We start from the raw sequence: 20,957 nt of genomic DNA, 5'->3' as shown, positions 1-20,957 counted from the left end.
GTTGTCAAGGCAGACTAGCACATTCTTTCATAAATTAGACATCATTTATTAAACAGACACTATTCCCATAAATATCATGAATATTCTAATAATGCTGGAGCACTGTTATTGTTTTCTGACTAGAACCGTATTTTCAAGAATGGATATGTCCCTGAAGCTATAGTAGCACAATGCTTGCTCTAAAATCATTGATATTAAGGTTGAAGATCAAATCTAAAAATGGACCTTGTAGATTTTCTTCTTCACTAGATTTGTCAGAGATGGCCCTCCTCTTCTTAGAAAACTGAGGAGGAGAGAGGGGTAACTAACCCTTATTGAGGAATTCCTCTATGTCAAACCTATGCTGCTGCTGCTGCTGTTGCTAAGTCACTTCAGTCATGTCTGACTCTTCGAGAACCTATGGACCATTTCCCGCCTGGCTCTTCTGTCTGTGGGATCCTCCAGACAAGAGTTCTGAAGTAGGTTGCCATGCCTTCTTCCAGGGGCTCTTCCCCACCCAGGGATCAATCCTGCATCTTTTGCATCTCCTGCATTTGTAGGCAGGTTCTTTACCACAAGCACCATCTGGGAGGCCCTATGGATGAATTTCTCTATGCCAAGCCCTGTGCTAAAAACTTACAAACATTATCTCATTTACCTCCTCAAGACAACCCTTTGTGAATACTATTCAGTTCAGTTCAGTCACTCAGTCATGTCCGACTCTTTGCAACCCCATGAACAACAGCTCGCCAGGCCTCCCTGTCCATCACAAACTCCCGGAGTTCACTCAGACTCACATCCATCGAGTCAGTGATGCCATCCAGCCATCTCATACTCTGTCATCCCTTTCTCCTCCTGCCCCCAATCCCTCACAGCATCAGAGTCTTTTCCAATGAGTCAACTCTTCGCATGAGGTGGCCAAAGTACTGGAGTTTCAGCTTTAGCATCATTCCTTCCAAAGAAATCCCAGGGCTGATCTCCTTCAGAATGGACTGGTTGGATCTCCTTGAAGTCCAAGGGACTTTCAAGAGTCTTCTCCAACACCACAGTTCGAAAGCATCAATTCTTCGGCGCTCAGCCTTCTTCATAGTCCATGCATGACCACTATTATTATTCCCCAAATGAAGAAACTGAAGCTTGAAGGGGTTTAATATTTAAGCCAAGTGTGTTGGTTTTGATAAGAGCTCACTTTCTATTTCCATGAGTAGGGCTGGAAGAGAAAAAGTGGACTTTCACACACAAAAAACTCCAAAGCATAGATAAACCAGCAGCCACCTCCTGTTCTCCCAAGATGCAGTGCGGAGGAAAGGAAAGAACCTATGGGGGAAGAGTCAATGGGTAAAATTGCTCACCATTCCTCATTGAATTCAATACCTTGTTGGAGGCAAACTTCTCTGAGAGCCTGTGAGCCCCAAAAGAAACTGGATTCTTCCTTATCCAGTTTGGGGTGGGGTTGGAGAGGTGGTCCTAGCACCTCTACCAACTATTCTCAGAGGTAAATCAGTAGCGGCCTGGCCTGGATCTAAGACCTGCTGGCTCAGGCCGTCCCAGAGAAGTGTCAGTTGGGACCTCTCTTTGGGCATAGTCCTACCTTTAATAATAGAGCTTGTGATACCAAGACACAGGTAATTCCTCAGTCCTTTCAAAGTAAATAGCTAAAACCAGTCATAAATTTAATTTCAAACGTAGCATTGGTGATTACATTCAAACTGTGGTATTATAATCAAATTGCATAACCAGTTTTATATTTAAGAGCTAAAGCTTCCATTACTTTGAACAATAATCTTATGACCAAGCAAATAAAGTGTCTCTATAAAGTAGCACTAGTTTATAAAACCTCAGACTCTTTGAAAAAGTATATTCTAAGCACTCCTACCAAAAACCAAACTCAAGCAACCAAAGAGAAAAATGATGAAGCCTGGACTTTAATCCTGGTCATACTGACTGGACCACTAAGCAGAGACATTCTCAGCACAGCAAAATCATTCTAATGAAGATCAGGAAAGAAATATTACCTTTAGAGTTAATGAGTCAACATTGTTACATGTTGGTAGACTCCAGCTAGCATTTCAATCCTCACTTTATTATTATGGAAAGTAAAAAATCCTTTCATACTGATTAGCAAATGAATGTTGTTTGTAAGTTCGTAAGAATCCATTTTTAAAAAAGTTTTGTTCCCACAGTGGCTAATTAGCAAGGAGTTAAGAGCTCAGGCTCTATTGGCAGAGACTTGATTTCAAATTCCATCCTGCCACAGGCTGTCTAAAAAAATCAGTTGCCTTTCTAGAGGCTCAGCTTGCTCATCTGTCAAATGGAACTAATAACAGGACTCATGGGGGCTGTTATGAGGACTAAGTAGGCCAGTGCCTAGTAAAGTGTAAATACTCAATACATATTAAATGTTATTATAATTGCTAACAAGTGAAGTGCTGTAAGGTAGGGCATAGATTCTTAAAATTTTTTTTTCTCTGAATTCTCCTTTGGCCCCTAATAGCAAACTCTATCAGGTTGTTGCTGCTGCTGCTAAGTCGCTTCAGTCGTGTCCGACTCTGTGTGACCCCATAGACAGCAGCCTACCAGGCTCCCCCTTCCCTGGGATTCTCCAGGCAAGAACACTGAAGTGGGTTGCATTTCCTTCTCCAATGCAGGAAAGTGAAAAGTAAAAAGTGAAAGTGAAGTCGCTCAGTCGTGTCCAACTCTTAGCAACCCCATGTACTGCAGCCTACCAGACTCCTCCATCCATGGGATTTTCCAGGCAAGAGTACTGGAGTGGTTGTTAGTCCTTGCTAATGCCACCAAAAACTGAAAGAGATAAATGGACTCCTCAGCAGCAGAAAAAAATTGCCCTCTGAAATAACCCTTTCTTGGCGCATCTAGCATTTCTGTGCTGTCCTTTTTCTAAGACAAAAAAATTGCACATTGGAATTGGACTGGGGACATTATCTCACGATGATTAAGGGAAGTTATTACTAGAACAGTGCATGAAATGAAAGCTACCTGCTTTCACCTAGGGAGCTCTTGAAAATAACCCTATTTTTCTCCAACAAATAAGGAGAGGAAAAATTCCAATAATGGAAAGCATTACAAATCCTTTTTCGGGTAGTTTGCTTATCTAAACTGGCATGTGATACCTGCTTAACATCTCTCAGAAACTGAGGGAGAAAGGTACTAACTCATCCATCAGGCCCCACCTAACAGCCCAGGAGGCACCAGGAAGGACATTTCTCTTTTTCTGCTGCCTGTTTCTCACCAAACTGAATCAGCATTTCTAGGAACTCAGTTCCCATTGAGAAAAGTAATACCTTCTAAACATGGGAATGGCAGGCACTTATGGAAATTCTAGCCCATCAGCTGAAAGAAAAGCAAGTGAAGGTTAGAGAATTATCCCCTGTGATCTACCCAAAGCTTTCCAAGTTAAAAAAAATTAGTTTTACATATACATGTGTATACACCATAGATTTATATTTACATGTAAAACTAAAATGTTATGCACACATAAAAAATAGATGTACACATAAATGTGCATATACAAATGTACTATACACACATACAGATATAGACATATATATTACTCCACTTCTTCACTTATACTTGTTAAATTTTCTCTCCACCAAAATCTTTGGAAAAGTATTAGATATGAGGCCCTAATGTAAGCCCTGCATTTTTGGAGCTTCAAATCAGAGTTAAGTATCCACTTAATTATGAATAGTCACTGAGTCAGGAAATAAATAAATATATATTTACATGTACATAAATTTTTATATATATATATGGAGTAGGAAATGCCAACCCACTCCAGTATTCTTGCCTGGAAAATTCCATGGACAGAGCAGCCTAGAGGGCAGAGGAGCCTGGCAGGCTACAGTCTGTGGGGCTGCAAAAAGTCAGACACGACTGAGCACACACACAGACTGATTTATATATATAGACAGAAAGAGACTTGAAAAGCAAGTTAACCCAATTAATAATTTTAAATAAAAATAGGATGATCAAATTCTTTTCAACAAGTAATAAATTTGGATCCTATGTTATGGCTAAGTGGAAGAGAAAAATAATGAGGAAAAAGTAAAAATATCCCAAAGACAAATACTTAAACATCCGTTATAAAGCATGTGTCAAGTGCCTATACTAGACTAGGCAGTGTATTAGGTGTCGCGGGCTTGTCTACCTCAACACTACTGACAATCGGAATGAGATAAGTCCTGTTGTGGGGCCTGTGCCCTGCATTATAGGATGTTCAGCAGCATCCCCAGCCTCTACTCACTGGATGCCAGTAGCACTTCTTAAGTTGTTAGAACCAAAAATATCTCCAGACATTGCCAAATGACCTCAGGGAAGAAATCGCCCTCAGTTGAGACCCACTGTACTGGCTATACAAAATAGCACCTACCTACCAGTTGTAATTTATATATTCCTTTAAAATCCTCATTCCTCAAGAGCTTGATCCATTATCTGCTATAGAGCTTGTGAGACCTCCTCTTCTACTGCTGGGCTACTGCAGCACCTGCCCCTCAGAGCTCTGCTCTTGTGAGAAGAACCACGGGAGAGACGCCAATTCCCTACCCTGGGCCTCCCATTACTCCCACTGACATCCTAATCTTCTAGAAAGCTTTTTCAAAAGAAAAAAAAAAAAACTCTAACATTTATCCCTTAATTATATTTATGTTGTCCACAAATAATATACAGAAGTATCACATCAACATATCAAAATAAAATATTAAAGTGAGAATTTTAAGAAATTTTCTGTAAAAGTAAGCATCTACAGAATTTTGCAATTCCAAGAATTAGCACCAAGGTGCTTCCTTATTATTCTATTTTACAGAGAGTTGGTTGTAACTAAGTGATAAAGGAGAGAAAAGTGTGTGTGTTTGCATCTACTTTGTTTTCACGCATGCATCATGATGTGTCATTTGACAGCAGCCTCATATTAAAGCAGTTTTTACCAAAGACTTGAAAACCTCCAGAAACATTCATTAGCAGCTCTTCTGATGATGCTGACAGGCTTTCAACCTCATATTCTTACTGTATTAATCTAAAGATATTCATGAGGACTACCTGACATTACATTATCCATGGGCCTCTTTACAGAGGAAAGCAACTACAAACACCAGTGCATTCCATACTTCCCTGAGATGGAACTGCACAGGCAGACCAAGAGCTCTGTCTCTGTACCCCAGGAATAGAAAGGAACAGAGACAGGAGAAAACCAGCATTAGCCAAGTGTTCACTATTTCTTTTATTCCTTATTAAACCCTACAGATCTGCCTGCACTGCAGGAGATCCAGGTTCAATCCCTGGGTTGGGAGGATCCCCTAGAAAAAGACATGGCAACCCACTCTAATACTCTTGCCCAGAGAATCCCATGGACAGAAGAGTCTGGTAGGCTACAGTCCATGGGGTCACAAAGAGTCGGACACGACTGAGTGACTAACACACACACACACAAACCCTACGAAGTACTTTGCCCAGATTGCTAAATGTTTAATTGCCCCAGGATTCAGTCTTTGGAATCCCTGACTTTCTAGAAAATTTTATCCATTCCTATGGCTATAAATACCAACTCCTAAATTTATATCTTCAAACCCAGGCTTAGTTAAGCTCCCAACTTTTATATCTGTCTTCTCCATGTCACCATATGACTGTCTCAAATTTAACACATCCCCCACCAATCTCCTTCCTTCTCCTTCCCAGATTACTATTTGACTACTTGCATTCACAGTTTTCTAATTGTTTAGATCACAAACATTCAAATCACTCTGGACATTTCTCTTTTTTCACATCTCACATGTAATCTATCAACATATCCTGGCGTTTCTTTCTTTGAAATATTTCCAGAATCCAATTACTTTTCACTCGTCAACCAGCAAGGACCCTGAATTAAGCCATCTTTATCTGAATTATTACAACTGAGACCTCCGTGTTTGCTTGTTCCCGTTTATTCTCCACACAGCAGCCAATGTAATTGTTTAAATTTCAAGTCCTAGCAGGTTTGAATTCTTCTCAGAATTCCCAAAGGCATTACCATGCAGAAGGCCCTGTATGATCTGGCGGCCACCCCATTTCTGATTTCATTTCTCATCATTTGCCTCCTTAATCCCTCAGCTATTATTTCAAGTTTTGAAGTTATTTTTCCTCCCTGTGAAGTATACTCCCCTTAACACTCCTGTGTGTCTCTCCCTCATTTCCTTTATGTCTCTGCTCAAATGACACCTTGTCAGAGATTCTCCATCACCACACTATCTAAAATAGAACACCCTTCCTAGGCACCCTCTGTCTCCTCTATTCTTCTGTTTATAACCCTTAGCTTCTTTTTTCAAGGAAATATTTTTCTTTATAAATAAATGTATGTATGTATATATACACATTTGTTTATTATGTATATATATGTGTATATGTGTAGTTATAAGTAAATATATGAGGGGTGTGTGTGTGTGTGTAAAGTTCAGGGCTAGATTTGATCCTGGACCATACATATATATATATATAAAATATATACATATTTTAATGAGTTGGCAAATTTGGCCATGGCCAACTTTTTGTATAGCTATGAGCTAGAAATGGTTTTTACACTATTAAAATATTGTAAAAATTTTTAAAAATAATGATGAATAAGCAACATAAACCATATGTGGCCTGCAAAACCTAAGGTATTTACTATCTGGCCTTTATAGGAAAAGGTTGCCAGCTCCTGTATTCGTACACTATCCACTAGAATGTAGTCCTGGAGGGCAGGAACTGCTGCGTTCACCATTACATCTCAGCATGCAGGATAGTGCCTGGTACAAAGTAAATGCTAAACAAACATTTTTAAATGAATGAAAACAATGAGCCTTAGTGAGGTCTTGTGACTTGTCCAGAGTCACCCAGAAACTTGATAGATGAACCAGGATTCAAGCCCAGGTCCACTTGATTCCACAGCTGGATCCTGAGAGCTTTATGCAGCAATGACTTGAGCCTTCTTGTTTTCTACCCAAAGGCTCCCCATTAGATTATCTCTAACATGCTATCTGAGCGACTGAACTGAACTGAACTGAACATGCTATCAGGTAAAGGAACCTGCAGAATAAGACAATGGAAGAGAGACATGATGTATTGCAGAAAACCTTTGATAATTACACCAAAATAACATTTACATCTGATATCAATTATATTTACTTTTGAATATTTATTTGCCTGTGGGACTTCACTGCGACATGCGGGATCTTCCATCTTTATTATGGCATGCCAGAGCTTTAGTTGCGGCATGCAGGATATAGTTCCCTGAGCAGGGATTGAACTCCAGACTGGAGCACAGAGTCTTAGCCACTGGACCATCAGGGAAGTCCCTCAACTATGTTTAATGTGCTTTCAAAGACATCACCTCTTCTTAGCTTTACCAAGTTTCTGCATCAAGTAAGGTGTATACTACATCCTCATTTTATCTATTACAAAACTGAGTTTCAGGAAAGTTTAAAGAATTGGCTTTTACAAGTAGTGAGTAGCAGAAACAGAACAGTCCAGATCTACCCCTTTTAGTATTCAACTTTCCATTCTACCAACCAACATATAGCCCCACAACTCTACCGAAGGGCAACTATAGTACTGTGGATATGGAGGGATTTTAAGAGATTGGCATCACACATTACTAACTTCTAAGAAACCAGAAGTACTGCATTTTACTTGGAGTTTTATGATGTGCAAGAGCACCTCAGCTATAAACAGCCAACTACCAACAGTTATAGGCAGCAGGCAAGTCAGAACTTTGAAATGAAAGCAATAAGTAGAATGATCTGCTTGACCATATCTTGGACTTTTATTGGTGTGACAATAGCACAGGGATTTTGAGCTGCCAGATGCATGATCATCTTAAAGAAAGAAGTCAAGAAAACTGACAATTATCTCAGCTGACACTAATACCCACAGCTGTCATCTCCTGAACTGGCTGCTATGTCTAAGCAGCCATCCATTGAGGCAGCTGATTTTAGAGCTCAGAGTATTTGCCTGAGAAATTATGTGTGTTTCATGGATGCCAAGGGCCAGCTTTTCTAACTTTGTGAATGCCAGTGGTGGTGTGCTTTTATTCAGGATAGAGGTCATGATGCCACACCCTGGAATTAACTTGAATCTGACACACAGCTCTAAACTAGTCAAGATACCAGCTCAGGATGTGACAATCCAATTTCAAATGTCTGTTTCTGTTCCTATGAGTTCCCTTACACTTTGTTAGACCATGTGATAATTTTTTTTTTTAATCTAGGAAACGTAGCCTCTATAAACAACAGCAACTGAGGCCACTGTACTAGATTTTGTCCATTTCTCACCTCTTCACTCACTGTAATAGAACACTACTCACTATAATATAGCAACTTTTAGAAAACTAAAATGAAAATGAAGTGTCATTTTCAGTGTTGGGATATGCAGGGGTTTTAAGAGTTAAATAGTTATGATTTTTAAGTCAAATATGATAATTATATTATAAAGTATTGCTTGGCTAGAAAATAAAATTACAATATTTCTCCAAGTAATTTCTATGAAAACTTGGGTAAGAAAAATTGGCAATCTACAGTATTAATGACAGATGGACCATTTCTTTTGGTCCAACTTTAAACTTATGCCTCTTTGTAAGAGAAATCTCTCAGTTTCATTTGGAAGTAACATTAGTAGTTGTAATGAAGAAAATGGGACCAAGGGTCAAATATTTTACCTGAGAATCCCCCTTGTCAAAAACACACAACTTGAAAAGTAAGTCAAAGTCAGGTATTGGGTATCTCCTATGTACTTACTGTAATGTTTGGTGTGATGCTAAGTTCTTATATGGTATCTGGATACTTACATGCAGTATTCCAAGTAAAGCTGGTATATGGGAACTGTATCGGTGAGGGCTCTGTATTTGTATTGTTTTAAACAATATAACATATATCTTTGTTCAGACTTGAGAAAGAGATCCAAGATCTTGAAAAGGCTGAACTGCAAATCTCAACCAATGAAGAAGCAATTTTAAAGAAACTGAAATCAGTTGAGAGGACAACAGAAGACATAATAAGGGTGAGCATTAGCCGATTTGAAAATTATGACTCCCTCCCAAAATGATTCCACAAATAGTATATAATTCTTCAAAGTATATTCACATTTAGAATTTATTTTTAAACTGTATTAATCATGGAGAATTCTTTTCTCTTATAGTCTGTGAAGGTGGAAAAGGAAGAAACATCAGGAGGTATGTCTTGAGCAGTCTATGTTATGTCGAGCTAAGATATTTTTTGATTAGCCTGCTGAAATTTTTCTCTATTGTAAGTATATTCTAAATGTATTTTGAATTAATATGAATTTTACAGAGTCAGTTGAAGACATCTATGCTAATATCCCCGACCTTCCAAAATCCTACATACCTTCCAGGTTAAGGAAGGAAAGAAATGAAGGAATAGAAGATGACGAACAAAATAGAAAAGGTATATGAAAACTTTGTCTTCAGTGGTAGGTTCTCAAATTCATATTTTACAATATCATATATTAGCAACTTGCTGTAACATCCTATCCTTCCAGGTTAAGTACTGGTCCATTTTACAAAGTTCCATGAGGTAAGTCACTTGTATAAGTAGCAACAATGGGGTTACAGTATTTCTTTCATGCATTTTATTCCTCAGCAAACTAGGTAAGGACAGGGAAGATAAAGACCTAAAGGAGACAAGAAGCTCTTGAAACAAAGCTCCCTTGCTCAAAAATATCTCTCCCAACATATTCTGTATAGTAGACATTAGAATAAGATTAAATGAATGAACAAAAGTATTCTCCCTGAGGTCAGGCATTTGCCCCTATGTGAGAATGGTTGCATGAAACTAATGTCAATGGCCTAGGGAAAATTAAGGCTTGTATAGGGGCAGAGAGGGAACCTTTGAATTTTAGAGTGAAAGAGAAGTGATGCTTTACCTTCAGGGAGCAATCATTCATTCATTCAACAAATACTCAATGCCAAGCTCAATGCCAAGCTCAGTTTTCACACTAGGAACACAGTAGTGAATAAAACAGCAAAAATCTCTGCCCTCATTCTAAGAGAGAATAAAAGCTGACATTCTAAGGGAGACAATAGATTAAAAATTAGGTAAATAAATGAAATATATTAGGAAGCAAAAATGCTAAAGGGAAGACTAATGCAGAGAAGGTGGAAAGGGCACATGTGGGTGAGTGTATTACAATTTTAGTTGGGTAGCCAGGGAAGGCCAAGAACCACCGGGCTGTGAGGGAAAGATGAAATGCAAGATGTCTCCAAAGAGGAAGATGGGGGACACAAAAACAGTCAGTGCCACATTGTTATGCTGCCCAGGATCCCGTTAGCTTTACTCTGCCAGTCACGATCCTGGCCATTAGGATCTTCCCTGAAGGAGGAAATGGCAACCCGCTCTAGTAATCTTGCCTGGATAATCCCATGGAAAAGGAGCCTGGTGGGCTACAGTCCATGGAGTCACTGAAAGTCAGCACGACTGAGCGACTGAGCATGCATACATGCATCGAGATCTTGCCGGGGTCATGAAACAGATTTCAGCTTCCCCCAAATCAACCATTTCCGTTCCGTTGTTTTAATACAGCTGATACTGCTCTATTTTTAGCCCTTCTTCTTAAAAGTGGGAGTGAAAATGAAAAGAAACATAAGGGAAAATGAGAAGCATGTGATTCTAGCCTTCTTCCTCCCTCTTCGATACCAGTTCAATATTTAACCACCTCTTAGCTATGAAAACTTTAGAACACACCTCTCTAATTTCAACACGTTGCAGGGCTGTGCAACAAGGGTGTAGCATAATAAAATATACCTTGCTCAGCCTTTACCAACAGTAATGCACAGAGTAACATATTCTTCCTTATTAAAAAGAAAACTCTGATTCTTCCTACTGAGCAATATAAAAGAATGTAAATCTGTTGTGTCAGATTTTCTCATTAGAAAGGGAACATCTTTTGGTCTCCTAGTGAAAATCCTTACCATTTGGAACAATCAGCTTCCCTTCTTCAGTCTTTCCCATTTTTTAGTAATTTCATACATCCTTGCACAAAATCCCATGTCATTAAAGTTTTAGTCTTTATATATTTAATGAATAAATCAGAAATTTTAAAAAGATTTCTCATAAAAGAATGTCAACAGGTATACTGGACATAAACACTATGAAAGCAAGTTACTTTACAACAGGAAAAACTGACTAAATCGGAGATCAAATTTGTCTCTCAACAGCTTTGTATGCCATGGAAATCAAAGTTGAAAAAGACTTGAAGACCGGAGAAAGTACAGTCCTGTCTTCAATACCTCTCCCATCAGATGACTTTAAAGGTACAGGGATAAAAGTTTATGATGACGGGCAAAAGTCGGTCTATGCAGTAAGCTCTAATCACAGTGCAGCATACAATGGCACCGATGGCCTGGCACCAGTTGAAGTGGAGGAACTTTTAAGACAGGCTTCAGAGAGAAATTCTAAATCCCCAACAGAGTACCACGAACCTGTATATGCCAATCCATTTTGCAGACCTACAACTCCACAGAGAGAGAAGGTAACTCCTGGACCAAACTTTCAAGAAAGGGTAAAAATTAAAGCTAATGGACTGGGTAACGATGTGAATGGATCCATACACAACATGGACAATGGACTTGCAGAGGAGAGAGGTAACAGTGTCAATCACATCAGCCCAGCTCGGCCGATACCTCATCCCCGATCAATGATTCAGCAAGCAGAGGAGATGCCCCACATCCAACAAAAGAGGCTGATGACTCCTTGGGAAGAACCAAATGTAATGCAGGACAAATATACTCCCTCTCCAAAGTCAGGACTGAGTCCCAGCAGAGCACTAGTTGAGAAGTCAGAACGCCAGAGTTCTTCACCCCCTTGCCAGGAGGATGAGAAAGACATTAGATATAATATTGTTCATTCCCTGCCTTCTGACCTGGATGAGAAAGAGCCCGTGACAATGATATTCATGGGGTATCAGCAGGCAGAAGACAATGAGGAAGAAAAGAAGCTTCTGACTGGGTATGATGGGATCATCCATGCTGAGCTGGTTGTGATTGACGACGAGGAGGAGGGTGAAGGGGAAGCTGAGAAACCAGCCTACCATCCCATAGCTCCCCACAGTCAGGTTTTCCAGCCTGCCAAGCCAACACCGCTCCCGAGAAAGAGAGCAGAAGTCAATCCCCATGAAAACACAAACCATAAATCTCCCCATAAAAACTCCATATCCCTGAAGGAACAAGAAGAAAGCTTAGGGAGCCCCATCCACCATTCTCCACTGGACGTTCAGATAGCAGGCGACGGGACTGAGGATCCATCCTTAACAGGTAACAGACATGACAAGGCTTGTCACTGCTGTTTAGTCATGTGACAATCTTCTCTTTGCGTTGTTACCAAGCCTTTTTGCTCTCAGCTTTTTCTGACGCTTCAGAGACTAACTGATGCTGATTGTTTTATTAATGTTGATATGAGTTATTATTATCATAATCGAAGTGATTAAGTCACTTCAAAAGAGAAAGTGAAACAAAAATTTGTTGCCTTATTTAGGCATTGCATTGATTGACCTTAGTAACTTGAAATTCGTTTTCTACCATGGTATGGTACTGTGTATGGATGCGTTTGAATCACTATCACATTGTCATCAATATTAGATCTTTTCCCAGAAGAAATGAAGCCAGCCCTTTTTTTGTGCCTCTTTGTGGTTTAGATTTCCTACTTAAGTTAACAAATTGCCTTAATTTTGCAAGAAAAAAACACAAAACAAATTTTATTTTTAGTGTGATATTTTATTACTTTGCTATATCTTGTTTCTCTACACTTTTATAATTTTATTAACTTTATGTCCTTCATTTTTCTACATTTTACAAAAGGTATCAGTTTATTCTACATTATAATATTTATGTCACATAATCTTCCCTAACTTAGACATTTTATTTTTTTATTTTCTAAATATTTGCATTCCATACATTCTCATTCCCTTAAAGTTTTATAGCTATCTAGCTTTTTTAGTATTGAATAGAAAATAACACTTTTTCTACAAGTGATAGCTCATCAATTTTAGATTCTTTATTATCACTTGAATATTGTATTCTACTTATTTATGAACAATAAATAAAAATATGATCAAACTAAATATAATAGCTGTACTTACAATTCCTAAAGACATAAATTATCCAGACATAAGTACTGGATCTGTGAAAGGGATAGTAATTTTAAATGTTCTAATGAGAGAATTCTCATTAAAAAGCAGTAACTATTAAGTCCCAGCTTATCCAGCAATCAAAGAACCTGATAATCTTGTAGAACTGTGGTAGGAACTAATTGGCAGGACAATTCAGGAAGGATTTTTCCTCTGTAACCCAGCAACCTAGTCTTAGGTTGCCAATGATACAATAAAATGGACCTCTTCCCTTTTTATTAAGTAGTTCAATTAGGCATACCAACTGTAAATTTGATTATCTGAAGAATTTCTAACCTATTAGTAACTGTACACTTACATTATCTACCTAAATCAGAGTTTAATGGTGTGTCCCCACAAAAGAAACTTACTAAAACTAAAAGTTCTTCTGTTTTGAGAATGAGCTTTGTTTATTGATCTCATTTTGCATCTTAAATCCATTTTTTAAAGAACAACATAGAAAACTTAGAAAAGAGGAACACACCCTTTATGGTCAAGAGCAGTGACATTACCCACTATAAAACCTCCTATTTTTTAACTTGGATGTTAGCCAACTCCTCCTGAACTCCCTTATTCCTTCTCCCCTACTCGTATCAACACATTTACCACAGAGAAAAATATAGGAAGTGACTAATGTTTCCAGACAACACTAATCATGCCATTGAGCTAAAATAATGAAAACAGGAAGACTTTTCCAGACAAAGTAACAATACAAAGTTATGTTCTATCAATCAAAGCATCTTATAAACAGAATCCTCCAAATTCCTTGCTTTCTATCATAATACTGTTTTACATTCTTGTTTTCCAATTCAGCATGTGGATTACAGAACTGATATTTTTAAATGTGTGTTAAAAATAAGCATATCATATTGACCTCAGGGTCATCCATATACATAGAATTTATAGCCATCCATGCATTTTAATTTCACAAGCACCAAGTAGGTTAAGCTTCTCTCTATCCCCCTTCCCCCAAAATGCATATTGATACTTGGAAATCTACCATTTAATTCAATTCCTTTATTTATGGTATAGATACCCTACTAAATATAAACATTCCTAGTAGGCACAGTAATAGTTAAGAACTATAAGTCTCTTTTCATTTGTGCAAATGTTATTATCAAAGTCTTATCTAAGAGCAATTTTTAACTTGGAAAAGAGCATGAAGGAGAAAGAAAGATGGAGAAAAGTGGAACCTGGGGATCCTAAAGACCAGATTTAGTTAAAACTTTGAACAGGATGAGATATGACAAGAAAATTTAGGCAAAGTTACATCCATTTGCTAAAGTAAGTATAACACAGGGTCATGTTTAAAATATCTGGTTCAATGCCAAATACATCCACCAATGAGTGGCCATGTAATGTTTTACTGGGACTTTATTACTATCCCCACCAACTGAACAATTGGCTCCCTTTGGTAATCCTCACCTACCTACTTTTGTACTTCTAGCTCTGTTCTCCCCTCTTATAGATGTCAGTGGTATTTCAGAATAAATAGGTAGAGAACCTCAGCTCCAGGGGATTCACAAGCTACTGGTGCCAGAATTGCCAACCTGTGGCAACCATTAGAAGCCAAGGGATACTGAAAGTAAGGAAGCAAGCTCTCTTCTGTCAAGTTAAAAACAATCAAAACTGTGTCTGGATTGCCATACGGAGAGGAAATAGAGCTCAGAGAAGAATAGAAAGGAAAAGGAAAAAGAGAGGTGATAAGTCAGGTTTTTTTAGCTGCTATACCAAGGGGCTTTCTCATTGCCTGTCCCCACACAGCTACTTGGAACTCACTTACCATAAGCCTAAAGAAAGAAATAGCAGAGTCTAACAATCTAGAATTCTTTTTTTTTTTACCTTAAGAAATGGGACCATGAGCTACTGGATTGCCTCACTGCTGAGGATGCATACATCCAGGATGTCCTGTAACAACTCATTGACGGTCTATAGCAACTGGGTAGGCCTGCTTCACTGAATCTAAGTTGAGGAGTAGTTGTAGGGAGGAGACTTTGCCCTTGCCTTAAAAGAGACCTTCAAAAAGTCCCTTAAAATGGACTTTGCCCCTGCTCTTATTTTGGTACGGGAAAGGTAATGGTCCAAAGACTCAGAGTAAAAACTATAAAGACTTGCTTTCTGCCTTCAGTTGGCTTCTTGATGTGGAGGTACACTCCCGTCATTAGGTTTCACCATCTAACATCTCCCAGCAATTGGGACCCTCTTCCTGGCTACAGAGCAAAGGAAAATTATCTCAGCTGGTCCTAAATTCAAGGAAATATTCTTGATCTTGCCACTGAAAATAATCATTTCCCTTAAAGTTTCCAGGCAAATAAAGCTCTTTGGTTTCATTTAAATGACAACATTTCATATAAGTATAGTGACAACATAATTGACCATGGTCTTGTTATAGTGTTGGATCCCAAACTTTCCCGTATTGTGAAAAAGAGCTTCTTAGAAATAGGGTCACTTCATTTTTCAATACATAACTAATATATAACTGTGAAATGAGAGAATATGATTTCCTTTTTGCTTTTTTTTTATTAAGCAAAATTTTTCAAACAGCTAAATAGCTGGTGCTTGGGCAATATTACACGTAAATGCAATGACTGGTGCCTTGAAAGCATCTCTCGACTTTTAGAACATGACTGAGGCAGCTATAATCAGGTCTTAACTATTAAGAGCATGATACCAGTGTTATGAATTTTAAATCAAATTTTAAAAATGGTTTCTATACCTAATACATCATTAAGAGTGAAATATTCTCAAAAAGATAAATTTGCCATTTGAAAGTACTTCTATCTTGACAAAGACATTTCATAATGACTCCAACTCCTAATTACTAGTTCACATTGTTTCATTATTTAAAAAATGTGTTCTTGCCATTCTATACCTAAGGATGAAGCCCCTTTCGACAACTAGATTTGATGAGTTAAAAAATAACCCAACCATTATGAATTAGGGCTTATATCAATGCCTTTTTCTTTTTGTAGAACATAGCTCAGAAATATGCACAAAACACAGTTGTTGACCCATAGCTATTTATCTATGGCTAATACTGTTAATGTGCACTAGTCCTGTATTTACTCAACTTATGCTGTGTTTGCTTTATTAATATTTGTAGAAATAGGTTCCTTCTAGTTCTGAACCTGCTTCTTCCCTAAGTTAACCATAGCTTATTATTTCTACTATCTTTTTATGCTACTAAAACAATGCTCACATTGTTGGATAAAATCATCTGAGGTATGTTTCAAACTTTCCTGCAATCTATGAAATGGTCATTTAGAGTGAAAATTAAAGCTTTTTATAACTCTCTATTTTTTTCTTTATTTTACAGCATTAAGGATGAGAATGGCAAAGCTGGGAAAAAAGGTTATCTGAGAGGTGTACCATCTACATAAACATCCATTGAAGAAGAAACTAAGAAACATTTGCAGATTTCTCTTCTGGATATTTTGTTTCTTTTCCCTAAGATACAAAAAAATTATAATTATAGCCATATTATGCCATGTGGATAAGCAGTAGTCATTATTTGAAAAAATTCCAAAAAATGCTGGGGAGAACAAATGCTTAACTTTTCCAGTTACTTGATATAATTCAGTGGAGGGGAAACCAACATATTTTTATTGTATTGATACCAAAGCATTTCTAATAAGAGCTTGTTAAATTTACAAATAAAGGTATTTAAAATAGCCCAACTATATTTTATTAACTGACATTGTAATTTTGCTAACACAAAGACTGAGAGATTATAGGAAGTCACTGTGCCTTATCACAGAAATATTCATCTTCAACTCTGACGAGTAAATGTGCCATCCCAAGGCAACAAGGACTCAGGCAACTACATCCCCTGTCAAGGAACAATTCAATTGAGACTTAAAGCTCTTTGCATACATTTCAAAGGTGCATGCAATAATTATCCTCTTATTTGGGGACTGGATTTAGATTATTAGTGTACATGACTTTAAAGTTGATAACCAATATGTTCGTTCTTCTTGAAATATCTTCTTTCATTCATTTCAATGTGAATTCCAGGGTACAGAGACTGATTATGGCCCAAGGCTGTTGGATGGAGGACTTCTCAAATTTCAACACAAATCTGGTCTAATGTTCGACCAGTTCTTACAAATAAGTCATAATCCTAATGCTAAAACTTACTAATAAAGTGTACCACACTTAATTCCTAAGTATTTTTTGCCAAGATGTTAAATCATGATTTGAAGGATACTCCCATAACAGTTCTCTCCTACTCAACCTTCTTATTCTGTCTTCTATCCAACAAGCCTCCAAAATCCACTCAAACACATCTTTCCTTGGATCCCCAGTGCAAATTACCTAGGCCCTGCCAAGTCTTTGAGTGAATAGTCTGTTTTTCTCTCTCAGGGAAAACACTGAATTTCCCTGGTAAGTCCATGATGAAATTATCTTAGCTACTGATGTGGAGGTAATGAGCAGTAAAAGAAGCAGATCCTGATGAGGACAAGAATTTACCTGGGGAGCATCAACCTCAGATGATTTGTTTGCAAAGGGCAGTTTTTCTCTAAGAGGAAAGAACTCCTCAGCTGGCCTGAAATGTTCTGGGAAACCTGAAGGGTCAAATTTCAGAAGCACTTTCACAGAAACACCCCTATCCCAGGTCCAAGGGTACCATTCCTTCCCTTCATGCCTTTGGCTTTAGCATAAATGACATGTCAAATCTGCACATTCTTTTGTAGCTCTGTCATGCTTGTGAATAAATCACTGGGTTTTGCTTTTGTACACAAAAATTTACTAGAACACTGCTTAGCACCAAGGAAGTGGTCAACAAACAAATGAATACAGTAAACAGTTCAGAAGGGGGAAGATGTAATCTACAAGGGGAGGCTTTGTAACACCAGTTGGTCTTAGGCAACATGAGCCAGAATCTGACTGGCAGATCATCTAGCCACTAACCATGAGTCATGGACCAGGGCTTGTATGTAGAAGTGGCCCAGCATAGCCAGAAGGTGTGGGAGGCAGGAGCTGCCTTTTGCCTGGGGATGAAGCTGGAGTTGCTGTGAAACTGGCTCTCAGGTAGGCAGGATGGGGCTTGAGTGCAAAGCTGGAGCGGGTCAGTCAGAGCTGCTGGGGTGAGACTGGGCCATCCACACACCCATCCACTGGTCCCTGTACTCAGTGAAAAGGAGGGAAAACTGGAAAATGGAAGTGAGGTGCTTCCTTGCCCTTGCAGCATCCCTCTAGTACTCTCTATTGACAAAGTGTAACATGGGCTGCCCTGGTGGCTCAGACAACAAAGAATCTGCCTGCAATGCAGGAGACTCAAGTTCAATCCCTAGGTTGGGAAGATCCCCTGGGGAAGGGAATGGCAACCTACTCCACTGCTCTTGCCTAGAGAATCCCTTGGACAGAAGGGCCTGGAGGGCTACAGTCCATAGGGTAGCAACGCGTCAGACACGACTAAGCGACTAACACTTTCACACCTTCTACAATTGCTTCAGCTGGCAAAGGAGAAATGCTTACATAACAAAACAGGACAAAGAAGGTGGATATGGAGATGAGGCATTAAATGATGAAGATAAAGATGAGGCATTAAACTGGCACCGTCCAGCCATTTTTCTACTCAGCTTCCATATTTATCCTTCTACATATATTCAACTATTCAAGCAACTAAAAAGACAACTGTTTTCATCTAATAAGAGACAGTTATCCTTTATACAAAGAACTCACCTTCTCCCCGAGATGAGGAGACACATGCTCCAGAGTTGTTTTATCTACAGTCAACTATATTCAACATTATTTCAAAGAACAGCTTTAGATTAAGAGAAAAATTCAGAGGATAATATAAAGTTCCCATATGCTCCTCACCCAGTTTCCCCTATTATTAACATCCTACATTCGTATGGTACATTTGTTATAATTAATGAATCAAAAATGATACATTATTATTAATTAAGGTCTCATAGTTTATTCCGGAGGAGGCAATGGCACCCCACTCCAGTACTCTTGCCTGGAAAATCGCATGGACGGAGGAGCCTGGTAGACTGCAGTCCATGGGGTCACTAAGAGTCAGACACGACTGAGCGACTTCACTTTCACTTTCCACTTTCCTGCATTGGAGAAGGAAATGGCAACCCACTCCAGGACCTGGAGAATCCCAGGGATGGGGGAGCCTGGTGGGCTTCCATCTATGGGGTCGCACAGAGTCGGACACGACTGAAGCGACTTAGCAGGAGCAGCAGCAGCATAGTTTATTCAGATTTCCATAGTTTTTACCTAATGTACTTCTCAATTCCAAGATCGTATAAGGAAAACCACATTACTTTTAGTTGTCATGTCTCCTTAGGCTCCACTTGGCTATGACTGTTTTTCAGACTTTCCTTTTTTTTGATAAGTTTGACAATTTTGAAAATTACCATCCATGTATTGTGTAAGATGTCTCTCTACTGCAAATTGTCTGATATTACTTTCCTGATTAAGCTGAGGTCATAAGTTTGTGAAAGGAAGACTAAAGAGGTAAAGTGCCATTTTTATCAGATCATGTCAATGATACATACTTTCAACATGATTTATCACTGTTAATGTTGACCTTGATAAACTGGCTGATATAATTTAGTCAGATTACTTCACTGTAAAATCATTCCTTTTTGCTGTCTGCATTGGCAGGAAGTCACTACGCACAGCCCACACTTAAGTAATAGGAAGTTAGGCTCACTTTCCTTGAGGACAGAGTATCTGTATCAATTATTTCAAATTCTTCTATACAGATTTGTCTATTATCCTTCATTTGTTGATTTATTCAATCATTAATTTAAATCAGTATGGGCTCATGGATGTTTACACTACTCTTGAGTTACTTACTGAGTTCTCAATATATTAATGCTATAATCAATTAAGAAGAGTCTATCTCAAAAAATAAAAAGTAGAGTCTATCTCTGATGATACTCTTTGGCTGGAAACAGACATTTTTCCTTCTCAAGCTTATTATTTCATGCTATGCTTTTTTCCATTTATTTACTTTCAACCTATCCGTCCCTTTATATTTTAATAAATCATATCATGGGTTTTACTTTTTTATCCATCTGACCTTCTCTGCTTTTAATTGGAGTTTTTAGCCCATTAACATTTAATGTAATTATTAATGTGGTTGAATTTTGGCCTACAATATTATTACTTGTTCTCTCTTTATCCCCACTGTGTTTTTTTGTTTTGTTTTGTTTTTGTTTTTTTGCTCCTGTATTTTTCTTTTCTAGCCTTTAAATTAAATTATCTTATGGAGAAGGAAATGGCAATCCACTCCAGTACTCTTGACTGGAAAAGCCCATGGACGGAGGAACCTGGTGGGCTGCAGTCCATGGGGTCACGAAGAGTCGGACACAACTGAGGGACTTCACTTTCACTTTTCACTCTCATGCATTGGAGAAGGAAATGGCAACCCACTCCAGTGTTCTTGCCTGGAGAATCCCAGGGACGGAGGAGCCTGGTAGGCTACCATCTCTGGGGTTGCACATAGTCAGACAAGACTGAAGTGACTTAGCAGCAGCAAATAATTTTGAGATTTTATATCATTTTTTCCGCTGGCTTCTTATATATGTCTTATTTTTTATTTCTGTAAGAATTACAATATACATCTTGAACTTTTCACTTAGAACTAACATTGTATAACTTCATATAAAATGCAGACACCTTTCAACTGTATGAGTCCATTATCTCTTGCCATCCCTTATGCTAACTTGTTATATGCATTATATCTGCATACATTATAAACCCCACAAAAAAATGTAGACTGTTTTTTGCTTTAATCAGGCATATTTGTTATAAAGAACTTAGGTCATAAAAGTCCAAAAGGGATTTTTTATTTACTAATTGTTTATCATTTT

The 20,957-nt window shown here is 38.3% G+C and overlaps 1 protein-coding gene across 1 annotated transcript in view; it reads left to right on the top strand.

Moving 5' to 3' along the window:
- Window positions 1–16,799, top strand: part of PALMD (palmdelphin) — a 59,743-nt gene extending 42,944 nt beyond the window's left edge. The window contains exons 4-8 of the mRNA XM_027536424.1: window positions 8,889–9,003; window positions 9,142–9,175; window positions 9,294–9,407; window positions 11,177–12,271; window positions 16,439–16,799. Of these exons, the coding sequence (XP_027392225.1) occupies window positions 8,889–9,003; window positions 9,142–9,175; window positions 9,294–9,407; window positions 11,177–12,271; window positions 16,439–16,482 (1,402 nt within the window). The 3' untranslated portion in view covers window positions 16,483–16,799. The remainder of the gene's footprint in view (window positions 1–8,888; window positions 9,004–9,141; window positions 9,176–9,293; window positions 9,408–11,176; window positions 12,272–16,438) is intronic.
- The last annotated feature ends 4,158 nt before the right edge of the window (window positions 16,800–20,957 follow it).

Source organism: Bos indicus x Bos taurus, chromosome 3, assembly GCF_003369695.1.
Source record: "Bos indicus x Bos taurus breed Angus x Brahman F1 hybrid chromosome 3, Bos_hybrid_MaternalHap_v2.0, whole genome shotgun sequence".
In the NCBI taxonomy this organism is placed as follows: Eukaryota; Metazoa; Chordata; class Mammalia; order Artiodactyla; family Bovidae; genus Bos; species Bos indicus x Bos taurus.
This window is presented reverse-complemented; position numbering and strand designations above follow the sequence as displayed.